General features: G+C 41.4%; 1 protein-coding gene across 1 annotated transcript in view; it reads right to left on the bottom strand.

Moving 5' to 3' along the window:
- Window positions 1–323: 323 nt before the first annotated feature.
- The window catches only part of CACNA2D3 (calcium voltage-gated channel auxiliary subunit alpha2delta 3), an 895,877-nt gene continuing 872,926 nt past the window's right edge, over window positions 324–23,274 (bottom strand). Inside the window, exons 37-38 of the mRNA XM_049640724.1 lie at window positions 10,138–10,143; window positions 324–578 (exon numbers count right to left, since the gene is read on the bottom strand). Coding sequence (XP_049496681.1) covers window positions 423–578; window positions 10,138–10,143 — 162 coding nt within the window. The 3' untranslated portion in view covers window positions 324–422. The remainder of the gene's footprint in view (window positions 579–10,137; window positions 10,144–23,274) is intronic.

The raw sequence follows: 23,274 nt of genomic DNA, 5'->3' as shown, positions 1-23,274 counted from the left end.
CCTGATTTTTCAGGAAGAGGTACAGAGGAGGAGAGAAGAAACCTACGTCCTGGCCTTGGATCTGCCAGTGAACAGCTGTGTGACCCTGGACCAGTGCTGTTGGTCCCAAAGCAGAGAGAAGAGGGTTGGACAGAGAGGCTGTCAAATCCACACCTGCAACATGTTTGGTTTTATTGCTTGAGATAAGTGGTCTCTCATGAGAAAATATGAAAACTTAGCTCCTCTCTTCCTAGTAACCATCAAGAATGGACCAGGAATAGGGTGAGGAGAGGGTGGCAGTTGCCCTAGAACCCGGAACTTTAACTCAAAGTGTTAGGTTTAGCCCTTGGGTGGGATGAACTTGAGTTTTTTGTCTGCTGAGACCATCTGGGAATAACCCTTCAGGGAAAAGCCCTCCAATGTTACTTGGTGGCAAAATGCTTTCAAGAGTGAGGCCCACATTTCTTTTCTGTCCCCAGTGACTCCAAAGGAAACTCTGGAGTTATTTTGTCGAAGTTCAAACTTAACATTTCCCACATTTGCACGTAGTCCATTTGAGTGCTTCTCTTTACCAACATGCTTTGGCTGGACTGAACATGCTTCTCTTTACCAACATGCTTTGGCTGGACCGAACATGATGCACCTTCAAAAATGTTGGAAAAATAAAATGATTGACTCCAAGTGATTTCAAATTTGATCCCTTATTATTACAGCTATTTAGATAACTGCCTTGATCTTCACAAAGAAGTGTGAAAAGCCAGAGATGTAATTACTCTTCTCATTTATATTTGGGGAAACCGAGATCTCAACTTAATAGTCACATCTGCAGGAAGGCCACCTTCTCCAAAGTTCTGCTCTCCATCCTCACCAATGAGTCTCCTTTCTAGGAGTACCTTTTAAAGGTACTATTAAAATTAATTTCATCTAGTTCTTTTTACTTTCTTAATGTTACTATTAGAAAATTTTAAATGGCAGATGTGGTTAGTATCTGTGGCCTGCTGGGTTAGAAAGCATGTTCTTTGGGTTCCAGGCCCAGGTCTTATGCACGCCAGCTCTTAGCCATCAGTTCTCACACACCATACCCCAGTTCTAAGCTTAGGATCTGATACACATTCAATGCCCCTCCACGCCCAAAACAAAAACACTACTGATGAAATGAACGAAGCAACAACCATGTCAAAAAGCTTTGTAGAAATTTCCATATGGATCCAAATGGATGTAAGCTGTTAACTAAAAACAGTTCATTAAAAAGCTTTAAAAAGTTTATTTTAGAGTTTGCTTGGGACTGCATCTATCAGATCACCATTTGTCTGAGACCCCTTCCATGGCATCTCAGAGCATCCATGGTGAGACTCAAAACCATGGCCAGAAAACAAATGGCTTCCAGGTACTCTGTGTACTTTTCTGCATGTTTCTGAGACTAGCCAGAGGAGACTGAGGAAGTTAAGGCTTTTGCTGTAGGCTGACTATGGTTTTGGAATCTTGAGAGGTTACTACTGGGTCAGTATCGTAAACTGCTAGCCAGGAGATCTCTTTTACTAATTGTTTATCCCTCTGGCTTGAGACTTTGGCCAGCCACTGATTCTTGGTGTTCCTGGTTTCTTCCTCAATGAAGGACACATAACAATATTTGAACTGAGTCCTTTAGGGGATTGTTGTAAAGCTCCCTGGTGAAGTGATAACCAATATAAGGCTGTTTGGAAACAAGCAGCATTTGTAGTACAGCAATGACAAAGTAAAGAAAATAAAAGTGCCTCATTTTGAGGCACCTGGGTGGCTCAGTTGGTTGAGCATCCAACTTTGGCTCAGGTCATGATCTTATAGTTCTTGGGTTCAAGCCCTGCATCGGGCTCTATGCTGACATGACAGCAAGGGTCCTGGAGCCTGCTTTGGATTCTGTGTCTCCTTCTCTCTCTGCCCCTCCCCTGCTCACCTCTGTCTCTGTCTCTGTCTCTCTCTCAAAAATAAACAGACAGCAAAAAAATTTTTTTGAAAAAGTGCCACATTTTGTCAATAGTAACTCAAAACCTTTTTGCATTCACAGAGGATATTCAGAAACTTTTTCTCAGGGATGAAAACAAAAGTTATTTCTTTTCTAAAAATTTAATTTAATTTGAGACAGAGAGAGAGAGGCAAAGAGAATCTTAAGCAGGCTCCACACTCAGCACCAAGCCTGAAGCAGGGCTGGATGTCATAACCTTGGGATCGTGACCTCAGCCCAAATCGAGAATCAGACACTCAACCGACTGAGCCACCCTGGCGCCCCAAAAGTTATTTCTTTAGGGGAATCACACTCACTGCAATTTCTTTTCCTGTTTCCAAGAAAATGTCTTTGAAGTTAATAAAGAAAGTGTCAAGAGTACTCCCAGACAACTCTGATGGACACTGGCTGGGAAAAGTTAGCTAGTGCTGATGTAGATGAAACTGGAAAAACCATTCTTTCCAGACTCTTCACCCAACTGAACAACCTGCCAGGGAAGCCACTTCAGAGATTTGACTTTTCGGTTCTCTACCTTCAGTCCATTATATATATTTTAAATGTAATCCAGCAAAGTGTAACAAATAAGACTGTTTATTGCCTTGATGTTTGTTCTTTACGACTCATTTTAGACACACCGACAATGTAAGTTTGTGAGGAAATATTGGGTATAATTTTAAGCACCCAGATTTTTCAAATAAAATTGCAAACGTTAAGACTGGTATGCTTTGCCTATGTACACATGTTAAATTTGGCAATAGATCCTGTTTCCAAGATCTCAAACATGTGTGGCAATTTTTCTAGTCTCAAAGCCAAATAAAAAAATCAGGGAGAGGGGATAAATATATATAAATTCTTCCCATCATGCAGATATTGTTTTGGCTTAAATTGCTGTTTGTTAATGAAAATCTAATGCCTCGGTCTTCCATGAAAGAAAATGCTTAATTTATATCTCTAATTTTGAAGAAGTATTTGTCCCTCACCCACACGTACCTGTATAGTCTCTAGTCTGACCTGAATACTCTGGTAAGAGTAGGAACTATTTTTCCTAAGAATCTATGGCTTGCTTAGAAATGCAATCCAGACATTTGCCCTTCCTGGATTTCAGATGTGTTGGTTGATTTATTTGCTCTGCTGGAATTTCACCTAAAGTCCTTGAGTAATTTTCAAAGTTATCTTTGTCAACTGGTGATGTTGGAGTAACATTGATATTGTGTTCAAGTACCCCAGCATTCATCTGGGGCAACTAAAACATTTAACTATAACTCTTTCAAGGGTTTAAGATTTTGCGTCGACCCTTATCTTCAGCAAAGGTCTTTAAGACAACCAAAATGATCCTAACATAATTGATATAACTCAAAGAATACATTTCAAATCAGATGAGCAGGTGTTGGATTGGACTTGGGGGTTCTCCAAGTCTTGGTGGTAAAGAGATGGTGAATAAATATTTTATAACCCAAACACTGTTGCTTACCAAGTGGGAAGTTGACAATGTGCTATAGACAAATACAACTGGAATAAATGTTTGGGGTGATATAAAGCTCAAATAAAACTGACTTCTAATTTTTAGTCCTTCATTTCTACACTTTCCTAGCTCTTTATATAAATGCAAGATACAGCTTCGTAAATATTTATTCCATGGATAAATATAAACAATGAATTGAGCGTCCTCAGAGCTGGTATCCTGTCCTAGTACAAAACTGATCTAACACTAGACGTGCACTGTTTTCTAGTCACATCTTGAACAAGTGGTGAGTAGGCCTTGGTCTTCCCCAGCTGGGGAGGAATGAGCATCCCTAAATCTGTTTTTTTCTTCTAGGTAGCTGTCTCAACCCTTGGTTCTCATGTAATGTTTATTTTCCAGATTTGAAATCTAGATTACCCAACTCTCATCCTTTGCACAGTAAAGAGGATCATTTTCTCACATCCCCCAAGTTTTTTCTGATGTCCCCAGACCTGGACCTGAGTAATGCCTTCTACTTCAGGTTCCCTTTTGGCTTGTTTCCTGGTAATTCCAGGGCTGCTTCTTCAGGCATTGTTAATGGCGATTAACTGCCATGGTCCCCTCTGTCATTTTTGACCCACTGGCCCTAGCTGAGTCTCTCATTAATTCTGGACCCTCTCTTTTCAGAGAACAGTGTTGCCTCCATTGTCTTTTTTGGGCATGGCTTTATAAACTTGTGAGAAAGCTACTTTTCTCTTAACCTTTATTTTGGAGGCTTTCTCTTTGGGTGACGGTAATCCTATGATGAATATCTTCCTTTTGCTGAAGGAAGCTGGCTTCTGGGCATGTGCCATTTGTCTCTGTTTCAAGGTCTCACACCCCTTTGCAGTAATCTTTTCCAACTGAATTGGCAGTGTTCTTATCGTCAATGAAAACAATAAAGATTAATCGTTGGTCCCTTCATGCTCTTTGGTAGATCATTAATCAACTGAGTTTCTGCATTGTGTAGCATCCTTGGACCCGACCTACCTATTTCCATGGGACAGATCAATCATTACTGCTTAGTGAGTACACTCACTCTTCCCCAATGACGTGACTCACATGGCGCCATCTGCTCTGGGCCTGACTCTAATCTCAACGATTTATTTCATATGAACTTTTCCTTGCTACCTGATATAGACAGAGCGTGCTCTAGGAATGAATCGATGAGACACCCTCCGTAGTGTCTGGCACATGCTGATCTAATCTGGATTTGAATCCGGGTGTGTGTCATCTATGCTTAGGCCTTAGGTCTTCTTAATTTTTAGACCAATTCTATTATTTCCAGTCACAAGAATAAAAAGGGCTTCTACTGAAGGAGGGCTTATGACTTGCCCTTTTATATGTATATGTGTTACATTCACCTCTTTGTTCACGCTTCACAACACTGTGAGGTGTGTATATTACTACTGTACCATTTTGCAGATGAGGAAGTGAAAGTAATGAGGTAGAGTGATTTGCTCAAGATCACAGAATTAGCAGTGCTATGTTTGGCTGTTGTTGACACAACAGCATTTCACAAGGCATTTGCAACTGACCCTGGACCTTCTGTAGATTAACTGATGTGATTAAGGTAGCCATATTGTTCTCATTCCTGACCTTCTGTCCTTCTCTCTTTCTGAAACTCAGAGAAATGGGTCTTTATTCTTCCCTTAGTCTTGATGGTTATCTCCCTTCTCAGCTAAAGATATTAAGCCAGCTGACTCTGAGCCATCTGCTCATGAAATTTTGCCCATTGCATTGGCCAGAGAACTTATGCACAATTGTTTCTCAGGACTCCAGGTTTCATAAAATGTAATGAGCTTCAAGGCCCATTCAGATCCAGTCATTCATATACAATCAACGTTTGAAATGGGCACCAGCCCACGAGTGCCAAAAAGTCAAGAAGATGCTTGTGTGGGTTCCTTTAACCCTTTTCCAGTAATAAAAATTTTCATCTGTGATCAGTTTTGTATTATAATTTTTTTCCTTCCTTTTTTCAAAGTAAAACTGGTAATAAAAAGCAGAAATGTCATCCGGACAATAAACTCTGCCTAGTCTTCAAAATCACCCAGTAAGTTAAGGAAACAGTTAATGTATTAAACAGAGTGTAGGAAGTGGACATACATAAATTAACTAAGCTTCTGTATTTTGTTTTAACTTTAAAGGATATTATGAAGGCTGTAGGCACCCAGGAAAGAAAACAGCCTGGCAAGGTCCATTCCCCGTCCCCAGCCCCCAGCCACCCTGCATTCCAGGGGAACTTAATTAAAGTCTCTCGTGTTACTCTCACATTTGCCGCCTCCATCCTGACTCTGTTGAAAGAAGTTCTGCCCCAATGATGGGTCAAGGCATGAGCAGGCATAAATTAAATGGTAACCAGCAGCTCCAGGTCAGAATGGGGGACCTTGGCCCAGGCATGTCTTTCACCCCTGGGGATCCTGAGGTGCACCCTGTGCCTCTCTTGTCCTTGGGGCAGGAACTGAAGCCCCAGCATGAGGAAAAGAAGAGCATGAGAGGTGATGGGCAAATTTGGAAGCCTATGGCTCATGGCCACTCCCAGTGGGTGGCTGCAGGGATGTGTTGTTGGAGGAGAGAGACATCCTTCCTGATGATGTCTTTTGAAAGTTGAGGACGTTACTGAGTGGGAAGACAAAATAATCCTCCCTTGTGTAAGAATCTCAGATATCCCGAAGCCCCCTTAAAACAACTGTCTGAGCCCTACTACAAGAGGCTTGTTTATTTTTTATTTAATATTGACTTTATTTCACAAATAATACATATTCATTGTTGAAGTATTAGAAAACTCAAATGAGCAAAAATTAAGTACATGGATACTACCTGATGTCTTGCCCTCCTCCCCATTCCACCTAGATAACTTCTGTCAGCATTTTGTTGACTGCCTGTCACGTCTTATTGCTTTTAAGTGGGTGGGGGCAGGGAGGGGATACATATACTCCCACAATCCTCTTCACACACCAATGGGATCAAATGTTTTAGACCCTTTTCCTCTTAGTAGAGCTTAAAGCATCTTTCCATTTCAACTGTTATGACTTGCTCCTGATTTCTGTTAAAATGAAATTGGGATGAGCAAGCTTTCCCTTAACATGTGTGGATCTGTAGCCTGGTTCATCCAAGAGAGCAATAGCAGGCTGACACAACACACGTCTAAATATTTTAAAGTTGTTAAATGAGAACTCTTTTGTCCTCTGATCTTAGTGAGCATGACTCTAGGAGAACCCAGAGCACCATGTCCCAGTTTAGATTCCTCAGTTCCTTGAGTTCTATGTTAGAACACAGCGATGCAGAGTGAGCTGGCCTTGGTCCTGGTACCCCACTTCCAGCCCCAGCTCATCCTGTACAATAAGGGGACTCTCACACTCCTGTGGTCACTGCCTGCTGTCTACACTGTCCTATGTCTACACTGCCTGCAAAGAGACAACCACTAGGCTCAGGGGTGGGCATACCATTGGCCTAGACTGCCCTCAGGCAATGGACCTGGAAGCTCAGGACCCTTCCTAGAATCTGGGTACCTGGCATGTGGTCTAGAGGGAGGGGTGCAGGGTAGCCACCCCATTGGTTTGGGCTTCTTCACCATGAAAGAAAGGGCAAGGCTGGCTAGAGGAGGGCCAGAGGAGGCCACTGAAGTCAAGGGCCTGAGGCAGGGTGGAACTTGTAATCCGCATCCTGGTGCACTATTTGCACTTTTTCCATTGTTTCTACAGGTGAAAAGTGCATGGGTCATATCAAAATAATGACCATTTTAAGGCATTAGTAATGATGTTTTTGAAACATTTTTTTCATTATGTCCATTATTAGATAGAAAAACATTTCCTGAACATTCCCCCAATAGCTAACGATCTTGAGAAATTCATTCTAAGTTTGTGGATTCTTTTGCATTCTATACCTGTATATTTAGTTATCTGGAAATTCTATTAGCATTTTCTTTCTTTCGCTCATTATACATTTGAATTATTTATCTTGTGTCTTTGCACCAACCACAGTGTATAGGACAAACAGAACAGAGTGGTACTAATCTGTATTGCTGTCTCTTTCCCCATCACATAAGAAAAGCTTTGAACATTGTGTCATTGATGACACTATACCTTCTATGCCTTTTGCAGAGACTGGGCTGCAATCTTCCTTTCTAGAATGCTCTTGTTAGGTTTTGATATCAAGTTATTCTGGTCTCATAAAATGAGTTAGGAAGCACACCCTGTCTGTTCTCTGCAAGTTCACATCCCATTTTTCCATCTCTCTGGGTGTCATTCTGGTTATTGGATCTGGCTTTTCTTCCACTTCGCTTTTCAGTTGTGTCCAACATGCTGAAATGAACTATTCATTTCAGTTCATCTGTGGTTCATCTTAGTTTCCATTGATTTTATTTCTTAACTTCCTATTGCCTCATTGAAATTATTTTTTGAACAGAAGCCCATCCTTAAGAATCCCATTATCTAAGCCTCTCTGGATTTACTTCTATTATCTGTTATTTCTCTTGGTTTTTTATTCTATTGTCCTGTCTCCTTGCCTGGGAAGGAGAATCAGACTAAGTCACAAGACCAGCCCAGATTCATGATGTGGAAAAATAGACTCCACTGCTTGATGGGAGGGGCTGCAGCCACATTACAAAGGATAAGGATCAGATCAGCAAAGGTGTAATCCGTCAACATTTTGATGGATTGATTCCTAATTGGGAATTGATCTTGTATTTAATTCCCACTTGTCTTAATACTGAGTAACATTTCCCTATCATCCACTCTCATATTAACAAGTATCCCTCCTTTGTAACACTTATCACTCTTAGAAATTTTAGATTTATATAGGAGTTTCACTGGTTCAGAGGCATCTTTAGCACCACCTTTAAAAAAAACTTTTTTTAAGTTTTATTCATTTTTCAGAGATGAAGAGATACAGAGCACGAGCAGGGGAGGGGCAGAGAGAGAGGGAGCCAAAGAATCCGAAGCAGGCTCCAGGCTCCCAGCTGTTAGCACAGAGCCAAACACAGGGCTCAAAGTCACAGACTACGAGATCATGACCTGAGCTGAAGTCGGATGCTTAACTGACTGAGCCACCCAGGCTCCCCAGGCACCACTTTTTAAATTAATAGCATTTTTAATAAGCCACAAGGTGTAAGTAGGTAGCACCTGGACTTGCCCACTGTGTACCACCTTCTCAGTCAGCACATGACGTGTGTGAGGTGCAAAGTAAATATCAATGGAGTGAAAAATAAAAATGAGTATATAGCCTACCACGGGAGAAAGTTACCACCACATATTCCCATTTTTCAGGTGACAAAACTGAGGACCAGGGAGGTTATAGAGCCCATAAGTGATAGTTCTGCAATCTGTCTGATTATAAAATCAGTGCTGTTGGCTACTGCACACCCTGCTGCCATGACAGACCTCATGGGTTATTTGGTAACACAAACATGGGATATTTGGTAACAAGAAAACCCAGCAGCCCAGAGCAGGCATTTTCATGTTAGGCTCCTTTGTGGATTGGAATCGGATCTTTATGAAAGATAAGACATTTGGACCACTACTGGACCACCAACCATTACCCAAGTCATTTAAATGCTCTGTCTTGTTTTCAGTAGGTACTACCAGCTGAGAAATACACCAAATGTATTACCTTTGGAGCACAGGGGGCAGAAAATGGCCAATTTGCCATCTCTTTCTTTTTTTTTTTTTTTTTTTTTTTGACTCATGAATGATTGCATGTGGCAGAAGGCAGTTTACATTCAGAAATTTCCCTTTCACACCTGTCAGGTCAGTTTCTCAGGGTCATTAATCCCTACCAAACCACAGCAGCACAGTCTGTTCAGCTCATTCAGTCTGTTCTCAGTATAAAGTCAGTGGGGGACAAAGTGAAGATGGTCACAGTGTGGCCCGGTCGGCCAGTCAGAAGTCTACAGAACAGCTGGCCGCCCAGGCTTGATCCTCAAGAGCCCTGTTATAGAAAGCGACCTTGACTGAAATATTCTTTCACTGAGGTTTGGCTTTGGAGGAGTTGTGACCATGCCTTTTACTAGCTGGGAGAACTTGAAGAAAGTTACTGAACCTCTCTGAACCTCCATTTTATCATCTGTAATATGGTGATGGATGATACCATCAACCTCTGAGGGTTAATTACAGAATCATAAAATATTAAGGTTCCTGGTCGAAATGAGTGTTGTTTTAGCCTGATCAGCATCACTTCCCTCTTTTCAGGAACAGTGCCCCATGTCACCTTTGGGGGAACATTATTCCTTGACACTTGGGCTGTGGGTTTTGGACTGGCCTATGTATGCATGGCTCCTGGGTTAGGACATATGATTCATTCCTGGTCAACCAGGAAATTCTATCACCCTGACCACATTCCAAAGTGACTGCTTCACAGACAGGCAAGTGACCAAATACAAGGAGACAGAACCCAGAAGAATGCAGGTGGTGAGCTGCTGTCTGACCTCATGCCATCAACACGGAGCCTGGACATGAAACCAGCAGAGAAGACAGAATGTGAAGATGGACCAGAGAAATCCTGTTGATATCATTTCGGGTCCTGGATTCAGCCACACCTGAGGGCTATACCTGGACTTTTCTATTAGCTAAGCCAATCAACATCCATTTTCAATTAAGTAGTGCTGGTGGAAGTTTTTCAAAGGGAAAAAGTGGATCTTCATATCCTTACCCCATTTCATAGAGGAGGAAACTCAGCTTCAGAGATGAGAAGTAGCAACATGTATCTGGGCACTTGGTGAAATGTGAACTTCCTGTATAATAATGGCCTTTGTCATTGCCAGGCCCTCTTCTCTTCTCTACACCTGCCCGCACTCTGTTCACCCTGCTTTGCTTCCCTTCTCTCTTGGTCCCACTTTAATTCAATTCACCTGATCTTCCAAGCACAGCTCAAGTTCTTTCCTCTGGAGATGTCCTTGTGGACCTTGCCTCGTGATGTGTCTCAGGCAGGTTAGCCACAAATGCACAGCTTTCTCTCTCTGACCTGTTTCTCTTTTGAAGTCTGGGTGCCTTAAGAAGTTTGGCCAAGTTGCTCAGACACATTAAAGGAATTGGAACACTATAATTCTTGGCTCCTGGTGTTCAAATTAGGCATCTTTTCCTGCTGATGGACTGAAATGTATCGGTCACCAATGTTAAAATGCTTTTTAGCAAAGAGAGTTGATTAAAAGTTAATTCATGAAAAACACAAAATGTTAGTACAATAGGGAATGTGTATTGAATCTGGCCTTTTCCCCATTACCTTCATGCTATTTTCTCTTCCTGTTGCCAGAGAAAGAGATGGCTGGACTCCATCTTGCCTTTTTTGATGAGCAATTCTATGGAATTTCAAAGTATCCTGTCATTTCTTCACTTTAAAAAATATTAATGACAAAAATAAGATGAATGCAAACTGAACTATAAAGGAAACTCTAAAACAATAGGAAATAAAGGTGACCCTCTGACTTTGGGATGGAGAGGGCTTTCCTCAGCATAGGGACAAATGCAGAAACCACAAAGAAGTGTGACATTATAAAGAGGTATGTATATACACTTGGTATATAAATAAAACTACTATAAGCACAAGTAAATGACCATGATAAACGTACATGATAGATGAATGGTATAACTTTTCCAGCATCAAGTTCATTAACCAACTGAAAGTGAACAAAGGACTTGAAAAGGAAATTTACAGTAAAGTGGGGGGAACTATTGATGGCCAATCCCCGTAGTTAAAACACATTCATCTTCACGTGGGCTCAGGCGAGCCAATTAGAAAAAAAACCTGTAGTCATTTCTTTGTGTCTAAAATTGAGAAAAATGTGTTAAAATGATATCTTGTGTGGTCGGAATGCAAAGGATGAGCATCCAAATATGTTCCTGGTACAGACTGTGAAGGGTAATTGAACAGTAAATGTCAACGTCAGAAATGGACGTGCATTCTCTGTGATCCTGTAATTCTGGAGGAACTTATCCTGAGAGAACAATCAGAAAAGATTCCTGCACAAAAAAAAAATTTTTTTTTACCTCAGCCATTTATTATCCTGCAAAGTTGAAAATGACTTAAAAGTTCACCGGTTGCACATTGGTTCGTTAAATTATGATAAATGGTCCATTCACATGATAGATATGATTAACAAGGGTGATGAAATAGATCTGTATTCATCGATTTAGGAAGTTATTCCAAGTGAACTTATGAGTGAACAAAGGAAAGCCACAAAAATCTATGGGATGTCAAATTTTTAAAAAAGCAATTCTATTAAATACTTGGAGAATCACAGAAACATATATAAGAAGGTGCTAATATTGTTGATCTCTAGATTGCAACATCATGGGTGATTTTTGCTTTTGCTTTCCTGTGTTTTTCAAATTTCTGTAATAAACACGTTACTTTAAAAATTACAAGTATTTTGGAGGTGCCTGGGTGGACTCCTGATTTTGGCTTAGGTCATGATCCCAGGGTCATGGGATCAAGCCCCATGTCAGGCTCTGTGCTGAGTATGGAGCCTGCTTGAGATTCTCTCTCTCTCTCCCTCTGTCCCTCTCCCCCACCCCTCTCTAAATACACAAGTAAGCAAGTAAGTAAATAAATAAATAATTACAAATACTTTTTAAACATAAGCTGCATGCCTTCACATTTATTTCCACCAATGCATCTGATGCCTGTGTCTGACAGACCGCATCCAATAAGGATTTATACGCCGTCGGGCTTGCATCACATGCCAGCATATGGACCACTTGGGCCTCCTCTTTTTACCAGGACTGGTATTTGGGGGCACAAAGAGAGATTTGCTACCTACTCCATCCATCCACCAACTGGGTACAGGCACCATAAACATTGTCATTTCCCAAATGGAAGAAGGTATGGCTTTGAAGAGTGGAGCCTTTAATCAGACAAAACATCTCACTTTGCCCCAGTCATTAAACTGACTTCAGAGACAAAGGCCCAAGGCCTTCCATCTGTTCAGTTTGTGTAAAGACAGTCAAATGATGCTGAACACTAGGGATACCGAGTGTTTATATTAGAAGTAATGAACTGAAAGCAGAGCATCTAATCCTTTCCCTAGCCAGGAGGTACTTCCAACATTTTAAAAGTCTTTTTTAAAGAGTAATAGAACTTTATAAGCATATTGGTCCTTTCATCTCCCAGAAAGTATACTCAAGGCATAATTCAGACCTTTACATTAGATCATATTAAGCCTAATTTGGTTCTTCAGCTCAGCAAAGAGCCCGGGGGTCTTTAGGAAGTTGTAAGAGTCACAGAAGTTAAAGAACCTGACTTTTTAAACAAACATGCATCTTTCCCATATGATAATGAATGTGTTGAATGTACTGCCTGGGGGGTCTTGCCAACAGATTGAAGGGTGTGGGTAATTCCAGCAACAAAGGAGGGGGGAGTGGAGAGCACACCCAGCTGGTTTCTCCCACTGGATTTCCATTTTAGTAGGAGACCTCAACTTCCTCCTTTTAATTTTCTAGGCAGTGGTCATCCTGAGGCCGTTTTTGGCGAGCCAAGAGTATATGGCAACTCTGGGCCCCGAAATTCCCAAGCGGCTTGCCATGGGGACCTGACATTTGATTCTCAAACCAGGGTGACTTTCATAATCTTGTATTCCAGACACATCTGAGATCTCAGATGATAGTCATGATCTGATTTTTTAAAAGAAAAATGTGAGAGCACAAACCTCGCCAAAGGTACATTTGTCACTTGTGGCATAGGCTCTGGGAAAGCACCAGGCATGGGCTCCTGTGACAGGCCTGTGTTCAAATCCTAGGACTCACATTACCTCACTGTTGTGTTCTGGGATGAGTCGTTCAACCTCTCTGAGCCTCAATTTCTGAGGGAAGAGGTGGTAATATTTGCCCGGCCTCCCTCACAGAGTAGGAAGAGATGAGCTCATAAATGTGGAAACATTTTTGAACTGCAAAAAAGCTGTATGTCACGTCTATAATGCCAAGTTTTGCTGTTTTGCCAACTTCTTAGGCAGCCAAGTAGGAAGTGTTGGAGACTGAAGAACAACGGTCAGTGAGCCACAGAGATGCTCAGAGCTGAGCCTGGGGTCCTGCAAGCAGTGTCTCTGGGTACACTGTAAGCCTAATTCCACCTGCTGATGGAGTCATCAGTCACTCTCCCAAGCAGCAAGCTCCCAGGACTAAGTGCCTGTTTAATGACCTGAAGTTTTGTTGCAATGACTATTGCTCAAGTGCACAAAAGCTGGCTGTTCCTCTTTCCGGGATGGGGAAATCTTTCCAGAGAGATTCTGTTGGCTAATGGGATCTTCTGAAGGGGACTTGGCCCACAGCCACCTTCATCTGCCTCCCCTCCCCAGGCTGACTCTGCATCTATTAGCATGAAAAATGGGGAAGTGATTGGGCTTATATCATCCATAAGTTAGCTTAGCTGAATCGAGATCATTTGTCTAGTGCGTACATTCCCGAGGCCAAGGGAGGGTTGCCATTCTCTTTTCCAGTGAGGTCATCCTCCTTGTCTGCAGCTTTGACATCTAGCTAACCAGGGCCCTCACCACAGACTGCGTGTTAGCAGAGAAAACAGCCTTTCATCCAGGAGTGACAGGCCAACTTCGGGTTTCCTTCCCTTTTCTCCATGCTGTTCCCTTGGGCTATATGATCTCCGCCTAGGCTGGGTTGATAAGACCCTTAAACCTCAAACAGGGGCTCCTCTCTAGGCCCTGAAATGTTCTTCCCCAGGCCGGCCGGGGAACACATTTTCCTTTATAGCTCATTTTGGTTTTCATGTGGTGTGGCTTGCAGAAAGCTTTTCTTTCATGATGGGCTGGCTGTTCATGACTCTCAAAAAACACAAGATTTGATCAAAAGGAATGGAAGCCATATAACGTCTGGTGCCCTGTATTCAGAAACCCAAATGTGCCTCAAATAGAAAGGAAAGCTCATGACGCTGGGATCCTGATAAGCTCCATGCTAATCTCACCGTTCCAGGTCCCAAGTTGGACGGGAGATTTATCATCCTCCTATTGTGTGCCAAGCTATACTGATGTGTGCTGGAAACTTCACTATCACCCTATCTGGTGGGTCCTCTCAGACCACTTTTGAGATGAGGAACCTGAAGCCCAGAGAAATGAAGCGGCTTGCCTAAGGACACACAGCAAGAAAGTCAAAGCCAGATGGGTAGTGCCCACGCTCTTTGCACTGTTCTCAAATGTCGCTGGCTTGTTCCCTTATTCACTTAGTTCACACCCACTGAGCACTGAATGCCAGGCACACGTGTACATCCTGGGGGTAGAGCACTGAACAAGAGACTGGGTTCCTGCAGAAATGAACAAACCAAGGATGTTGGTTTGCAAGGCTGGTAGGGACTTGAAACCCCTACAAACAAGTGACAGAAAAGAATGGACGGCTGGAGCAGCACCTTCAGCTGGGGTGGTTCCGAGACAAAACACAGACCCCAGACCAAAAAGTGAGAAGTCAGCCATGCCACCTCCTTGAGAAAATGCTCGGCAAGTACAGAGCTCTGAGGATGGGGCAGGGGCGGAAAGAAGGCCCGAGGGTCACCAGGCCATAGAGAGCAGGGCTGAGTGGGAAGAAATGTGTTTGGAAAGGCAAGCAGAGGTCCCGATTATGGGCTTGTGGTCGGCGATCGAGTGTTTGCATTTTATTCTGAGTGGGATGGGACCCCATCTCAGGGTTTTGGGTAGGGGACTTATCTCATGTTCTAAAGAGATCGCCCTAATCTCTGTAGGGATAGTGGCTCTAGGCAGACAAAAGGAGGATAGGAAGACCAGGAAGGGATTTGGCAAACACCGGTGGCTGAAGATTTTATACATTTAATTAATTTCACATCTGTGAACTGCTTTTCCTCCAAACATACAGCTATATATTCTCTATTCTGGCATAGGGCTTGAAATCAATATCCACTACTTCATTGAACACATAGTGTATCGGAAAATGAGAACATCCTCTCTGGTTATGGATAGTCGGCATCAGAGCCAGGCAGGGTGGGGATGATGTCCCTGTGTTGATATAACTGGGACTCCTGGCAAAATCAAAAGGGATCTGAGGGTTAGATGATGGGATGTGTGCTTCCTGACTTCCTGATTTTGAGGGTTTTATCGTGGGTACGAAAAGAACATGCTTAATGGGCGGAAAGGCACCATAGGGTGATGGAACCTCAGGTAGGCAACTTACTCTCAAATGGTTCGGGGAAAAAGTTCTTTGTACCCTACTTGCAGCTCTTCTGTAACTTGAGATTGTTTCAAAAATTTTTTAAAGTAAGGAAAAACAGGGACGCCTGGGTAGCTCAGTTGGTTGAGTGTCTGACTCTTGATTTTGGCTCAGGTCATGATCCCAGGGTTGTGGGATCAAGCCCCACGTTGGGCTCTGCACTGACTATAGAGTCTGCTTAGGATTCTCTCTCTCAGTCTCTGTCTCTGTCTCTGTCTCTCTCTCTCTCCGTCCCCTCCCTACACCTTTCCCCCACTCACATACTCACTCTCTAAAAAAACAAATAAAATGTAATATAATAAAATATTTAAAAAATAAAGAAAAACATACATTTTAAAAATGTACTTCTCATCTCCTCAGATCCAAAATCAAGCTGAATCTTAAACCCTGACAGATTGTAGTTTCAGTTGCCTTTTTTCTTATTTGTAGGCTGTCGTTTGATGGAAGAATTGTCACTTTGGGAGTAACTGCTTTCTTCCTTTGATTTTTTGCTTTATCCCATAGAATGGAATCCACTTGACCCCCACATTCAGCTATGACTTAAAAAGAAATTCCACAACAAGTCAGAATGAGGATTACATGTCAAGGATAAAGGCTAAGAAACACATTATTAAATCCTAACTTTATTAAATCTTAACACTCAGACAGTTATCTCATGAAAACAAAAAGAGATTTGCAACTTTCTAAGCCAATTGCAGCTTACTTCAGGACTGTAGAATGAAGTCCCTGGAGAATAGATTCTGATTTTGTGGATATGTAGAGGCTCACCTCTGTGAAGGAAAACAGTTATTGTCTTGGGAAAGCTATATAAAGTGGGAATAATTAAATTGTCAGTCTTTCGATAAGAATTACGAAATTTCGGGGTGCCTAGGTGGCTTGGTCAGTTAAGTGCCTGACTATTGATTTTGGCTCAGGTCATGACAGAGCCCCGTGTCGGGCTCTGCACTGGGCATGGAGCCTGTTCAGGATTCTCTCTCTTCCTCTCTCTCTCTACCCCTCCTTGACTCAAGCTCTTGTGCTTTCTCTCTTGCTCCAAAAAAAAAAAAAAAAAGAATTATGAAATTTGAACAGTACAAAGAGATAACTTTAGACAGTATTTATGAATTGGCTACACCTAATTGAGAATAAAACAAGCATAATTAACTGCTTTACAACTTAAGTAAAAAAAAAGAAATCATTCAGAAGTGGATGTTTCTCTGACACTTTCATCTGAAGCATCCTGGTAACTACTGTTAACTTTAACCACTTCAAATACTTTTAAAATTATATTGCATCATGTTAAATTACTTACATTTGTTGAATGCATACTCCTATAAACTAGGAGACTTATTGGATGTGTACATTTGAATGTTTCTTTCAAAGATTATTTGGTATAGTGATCTCCAGATTTGGGACTTTTCTGGGTAAGGAACAATTCAACAATTTAAATTGGGAGAACTGCAGAAAGTTTATGATGTTCAATTTTGCCAACCGAGGGCATAAAATACAAATAAATTAAAGTACTACCTTTACACTTTTATAATCTCAGAATAAAAGGTAGTCCTTTAAATGGAATACGTTTAATTTTGTGAAAACTTACAAGAGTTTCCTTAGTTTTCTTTCAAAACCAGGAACTGGTAGACTCATTTTCATTACCAGCCTTGATGGCCCAATGAATGTTTAGAGATTCCTAGTTTGCATCAGCTACCTGATTCTGCAGATGCTGGGTTCAGAGTGGGGCTGGGACTTGCCTAAAGCGAGGCTGCCATTTAAGAGAAGACCAAGATCTTGCACCCAGGCCCCGTGAGTCCTAAGCCAGCGTGCTTGTCACTAAGCCCACCAGTTGGCTTTACATAGTTCTATTGGTTAGATTTCCCTAGGCTACACTCAACAGAAAACTAACCTAAATTGGATTAAATAATAATAAAGGAAATGTGTTGACTCTGGTAATGGAAAAATCCAAAGGATAATTTCAGGCAAGGCTTAATCCAGGATTTCACTTGCTTTATATTGTCATTAACCCTCCTAACCATTCCAGAGAGTTCACATGTGGCTACAGAAAATCCTGTTCTTATGCCATTAAGTCCAGGGCAATGGAAACTACCTCTTTTCGTACTTCCCACACATCCTGAAAGTGATTTTCTTAGATGGACTCACATGCTTCTTTTTAAGTCAATCATTGGTGCTACGTGGGGGAAATTGATGGTTTAAGTCAATCAAGGCTTGTTCTGGAGCTTAGAGTTGAGTCAAAGCCCCATAATCTATCCAATTGACAATGGGAAACAAGTGGTTTCCCAAGGAGGAATCAAGATACTGTTTTATTTTTATAAAGGTGAATTAACCTTGGACAAAAAGATAAACACAGATATGTGTTACATTGGGTTAGATGGAGACACTATTCTTAAGGAATTTCTTGCATTAAAAAAAATCCTTTTATGCAAAAGGACATGGACTGTGCCCAGCTTGTTAATGGCTGTAACTTCAGCACCTACCGTGGTACTGGCACGTGGACAGACTTAAATAGAAAATGATGGGAAAAAATGGAAAAACTAGAAAAGTACAAAAACATTTCATATGAAAAGTTACATTAATCCCAGTTCATGTTAATGTTCATAATTCCAGTCTAAAAATAACGACTCTTGAAATGTTGGGATAATTCCTTCCTCTTTTTATTCCTATGTAAGGATGCACATAGCTACTTGTACTTAGCAATATAATGTTCACTGGGATTTTACCTCAATTTTATTTTTCCACTTAGTATTACACTATATACACATCCTAAGTCATGAAAATAACTTGAAAGCACAATTTTTAACAACAGTGTAACATTCAATCATAAGGATTTAGTGTGCATTTTTCAAACAATTCTTGTCTAAGAGATAGTTGTTTGTTTCTAATTTTTCACTATTGTAAATAAGGCTGCAAAGAACGTATGTCTACTAAACCTTTGTGTCTTTAAGAATTGTGAGTAATGCTCATAATTATACTTTTTCATAAACAAGAGCATTTCCTCCCACCTTGCATTCTTGTGTTTTTGCTGACAAGGATAAGGACTAAAGACAAGAATTAGAAGAAGAGAAATGAGCTAAAATCATTTTTTAATTTCACTTTCACAAAAATTAACTTAAAAAAAAGACAAGTAGGTGCTCAAGAGAGAAAATGAGGGAACATTGAGTGTTGCTGATCAGAAAACAGAAACACTGGATTTTGGACGGGTGACTCTCTAGGAGAGGAATGGCACAGCACAGTCAGAATTCTGTGGTGAATTGCATAGTGCAGTTCCCCCTTTGCCTTCTCTCCCTGAGGCTCCAAAAAAGCAACACATTCTATAGTTGGGTGTTTTTTAAGTTGGACTTATTTTTCTATTGGAAGCCTGAATTTGACAGGAGATGAGGAAAAGCTAAGTCCCACTTTTTCAATTAGATATTCATAGGAAAAACAGCAGGAAGAGGGTAGAAATGTATACTTCCACTAGCAGAGAAGGCAAGCGCGCTGGGTGCTTTTTTTTTTTTTTTTAATGTTTATTTATTTTTGAGACAGAGAGAGACAGAGCATGAGCAGGGAAGGGGCAGACAGAGAGGGAGACACAGAATGTGAAGTAGGCTCCAGGCTCTGAGCTGTCAGCACAGAGCCCGACGCGGGGCTTGAACTCACGAACTGTGAGATCATGACCTGAGCAGAAGTCGGATGCTTAACCGACAGAGCCACCCAGGCGCCCCTAGGTGCTCTTTTGATAGAAGCTCTTAACATTTGCGAAAAGCAAATGTCCTTGTGAATTTCCTTCCAGGCATTTTGGTGTGGAGGATGGATTTTATTGACAGATGGCAAATTCTAAAGTAGGGCACCATATGTTTCTCGTAGGTCTTGCCCACCCTGGTCTGGGCCAAGATCAAGAGGCAATGTGGAGAACTTACTATGGCTTCCACAGTTGAGCTGAGCCTGGACTGCACCACCTTACACACTTGGGTTCAATGTTTTTATTTCCTAGGGACAGTTTGCACGATTTTCCTGAGAAAAAATCACATCAAAGCAGCGTGGGGAGGGGAGGGTGTTCCAAGAATATGATATGGATTATGTTCTACCAACTGTCCACACAGTAAGGATGGAGGAGGAGGATTATGGGGAAAGTGTCCACCTGTTCTTCTAAGACCTCAAGAGCACCTCAACCTGAGTGTGCTGGGGCTAAAGAATATGGCACATTCTGTGAAACTAAAGGGAACTACAGAAGCACACTGACAGAGTTCACCTTGACCTGTTTTTCTGTCACTTCTATTGCCTGATCTCTAGTAAACCCCAACATATCCCAACAGGCCAATGATACCCACATATTCTCCCATTTTTGGAAAAGGCCAAGCAAGACCACGTATTCCATTTTACGGCCTAGGACATCTGAGTCACTAAACCTTATCCTAACATAAAACCTCAGCTAAGAATGTATACCTCCTTCTAATCTGAAACAGTTTTGCCTTAAGGCTTCCTTCTTGAGACAAAATGGGTGCTCATGAAGCTCTTAGCCAGGACTAGTCTTCCTGAGACTGTTTCTGAGCCTTGCTTGCTGCTAAGTGCTTCTTGTAAAATATGGTAAATGTAGGGCCTCAGAAATGCTTTCCTTGGGGGAGGGAAGAAGAAAGTATTGTGCAAGATAGACAGCTGAGCACACATAATGATTGCCATATGTCAAAGAATTTCAAGCCTTTAAAATGGACGTTGGCAGTACTTTGCTAAGTGTTCCCATAAAACGACTGCTTTTATAGGTTTCTGAGGTCTTAACAATGGAAAACATGGAGTCCTGATCTTTCTGTATCTTGGTTAGCTTTACCATTCCTTTGTTCCAAGGACTTGGGACTATCTCCCCTTGGCACCAAACAGACTCTGATCTGGATCATCCAATTACGGGTCATGAGTTACAATGAAGCATTTTCCCATGATAGTCTCAATTTTATTTAGCCTTTAAGAAGTAGGGAAAATTTCCCTTTAAGTAAACCTTAGAGCCCTTGGAGCAGAAACTGATAAAAATCATGACCAAATGAACAGTTTGTCTGGCTTCCTGTGTCCTTCTTCCTCTTCAGTGGGAAAATGAGGTGATTAATTTGATAATGAGGCAAAAATCCTTAGGTAGGAGGAATGTCCATAAATAACTTCATTTGTATTTAATCCTCAATCCTGGAAAATTACCTCTGAAGCCCTCCACACAATCTAAACTGTCTAAGTTGCTTTCATAGAAAGAAGCAAAGATTCTTTTGATGGCCCCAAGGAAGAGTTTTGATTAAATTCTTCAAATCAGGGAAATTGAGTGCTCTTTATTTACCTCTTTGCAACTTATAAACCACAGCTTTCCACCTCACAAAGACTAAGAAAGTTTTCTTTTCTATGTAAAGGAGAATCCAGCAAAGTCTTTGTTCTCCTGAAACTTATGTCCTGACCTCAGAGACAGAAATAAGAGAATAAACAGATGGGATCTCTATGTCATTTACTAAGCACTGTTAAGGAGATACGCAAGAGTGTGTGCAAAAGGTGAATAAAAGGAAAGTTTCCTTTTGAGGTGCGGTGGTCAGCAGAGGACTCTTCAAAAAGCTGATATTTTATTGACACCTGAAGGATGTGAGCCATGGGAAGGGTATTCAAGATAGAAGGAACAAAAAGGACAGGACAGGGGCACCTGGGTAGCTCAGCCAGTTAAGCGTCTGACTCTTGATCTGGACTCGGGTCATGATCTCACCGTTCTTGAGTTGGATCCCCACATCAGGCTCCACGCTGAGTGTGGAGTCTGCTTGGGATTCTCTCTCTCCCTCTCTGTTTGACCCTCTTCCTCTCTTTTTCTCTCAAAATAAATTATTAAACTTAAAAAAAAAAAGCAAGATTAGGACAGAAGTCCAAAGGCCAGAAAGGGTTTGGCAAGGAATAAAGACTACTGATGTGGCTAGAAAGCTGTGAGCAAGGTGGGAAAGCATGAGCTGAGGGTGAAGACACATAATGGTGCAGCTGCTAAGGAGACCCTACTGGGCCTTGTTGGCCATGGAAATGAGTTTAGCCTTCAGCAAAATCTAGGTAATATTAAAGCCTTCAAGGTAACCTGAAAGACTGAATCTTTGTGCCTGGGATTTGGAAAGCCATATGCCAGTAAAGAAAATCTGTGCCATAAGAGGTACAAAAATGATGAGTTTGCACAGAGAAGGCATAGCACAGAAATGCCATTTACAGTAGTCCCCTCACACAGCTTTTATATCATAGAAAGAAGCATGGGTATGTATCATCAGCACCTGTCCCAACCCATCCAATGTCTTATCAGTCTGTCTCATGTTGATGCTGTAGTGTAAACAAGACAACACAGAGCAAATTCAAGGCTAAATGACTGCTAAATGAAATTGCAAGCTTTGCAAAGGTCGAAAAATTTCTTGCATTCCTTAAAAGTTGAAGAATCCAGTTAACCATATCCAAAGCCATGGACCAGGGAGGATTGGGAAATAAACCAAAAGAGAAAATCAACCACTTTGAGGCTATAACTGGAGCTTTAAAGAGAATGATTTGAATATCAAAGATTAAGAGGGACCCTTAGGAAAATTTGTGAAATCCTTGAGTAATTTTGAAAAAAGAGAGAAAGAGACTTTATAACAATGTTGCAAAAGTTCAAGGCCAAGTTGACTTTTGCTATTATACAATTTTGTCAGAACAACTGGAATAGAAACCACTCGACTCATACTGTATATTTTCTGAGAGGGCAGAGTTTTCATCTAGCCCTCTGTTTTGATCTATTTTGTTAAATAGTAAATAAAATAAGCTTGTTTTCATAATTGCTAGCTTTGTCTTTCAAGTTAAAGCCCCACGTAACATTTTTTATAGTTTATTTTGAAAATTCAGTCCTTATTTTTGATGGATTCATGTTAAGTAGCATTTTTCCAGCACTAATTATCTTTGGATAATGAAGACCTTCTGTGCACACAGTTAGGAATGTGCTGCCTCTGCAGATTAAGATGGCAGCCATGAGTCACTTGCCCATGCCCGAGTACCTTGAGTTACTTGTTGAAGAGGAAGAAGACACTTCTGAGTATTCATACTCTCCTCTGGTCCTTCACCGTGTGTGAGGGGCTGTCTGGGAAAGGAAGAAACCTGGGTCTAAGGCTCACTGGCCACAGTCCAGCCAGCAAAGGAAGACACTTACTCTGAGGGAGACATAGTTTTGCTTCGCAAGAGCTTTCAGAAACTACATTTAAAATTTCCCTGTCCCAGGGATTTTCAGATGTCTGGATAACAATGTAAAGGCTTCCCAGATGGAAGATGTATTCTCTTCAGGAATTACAATTATGAAATAAGTACTTGCAACTCCTTCCCACACTGCCTTTGAGAATGTCTTTCTGTGGACACCTCTTCAGAAAGTTTCTGAGGCAGGGCCAAGAGCTCAGGGCATGGTGTCCAAAAGATTTGGAATCGGATCCAGTTTCTCTACTTCCTAATTGGAAAGCAGATGTACCCTCTCATGTATCACAGCTAGGAAGCTGGGCACTGCAATACTAATCCCTTTAGAAGGCAGATAGGGAAATGCAAATCAAAACCACAGTGAAATTATTACTTCACATCCACTAGGATGGCTATAATGAGAAGGACAGATGATAACGAGTATTGGCAAGGATATGGTGAAAATGGAATATTCATACAATGCTGGTGGGAATGTGAAATAGTACAGACACTTTGGAAAAAATTGG

The sequence above is a fragment of the Panthera uncia genome, chromosome A2, assembly GCF_023721935.1.
Source record: "Panthera uncia isolate 11264 chromosome A2, Puncia_PCG_1.0, whole genome shotgun sequence".
In the NCBI taxonomy this organism is placed as follows: domain Eukaryota; kingdom Metazoa; phylum Chordata; class Mammalia; order Carnivora; family Felidae; genus Panthera; species Panthera uncia.
The sequence above is the reverse complement of the archived record's forward strand: the minus strand, read 5'-3'. Positions and strand labels throughout refer to the sequence as shown.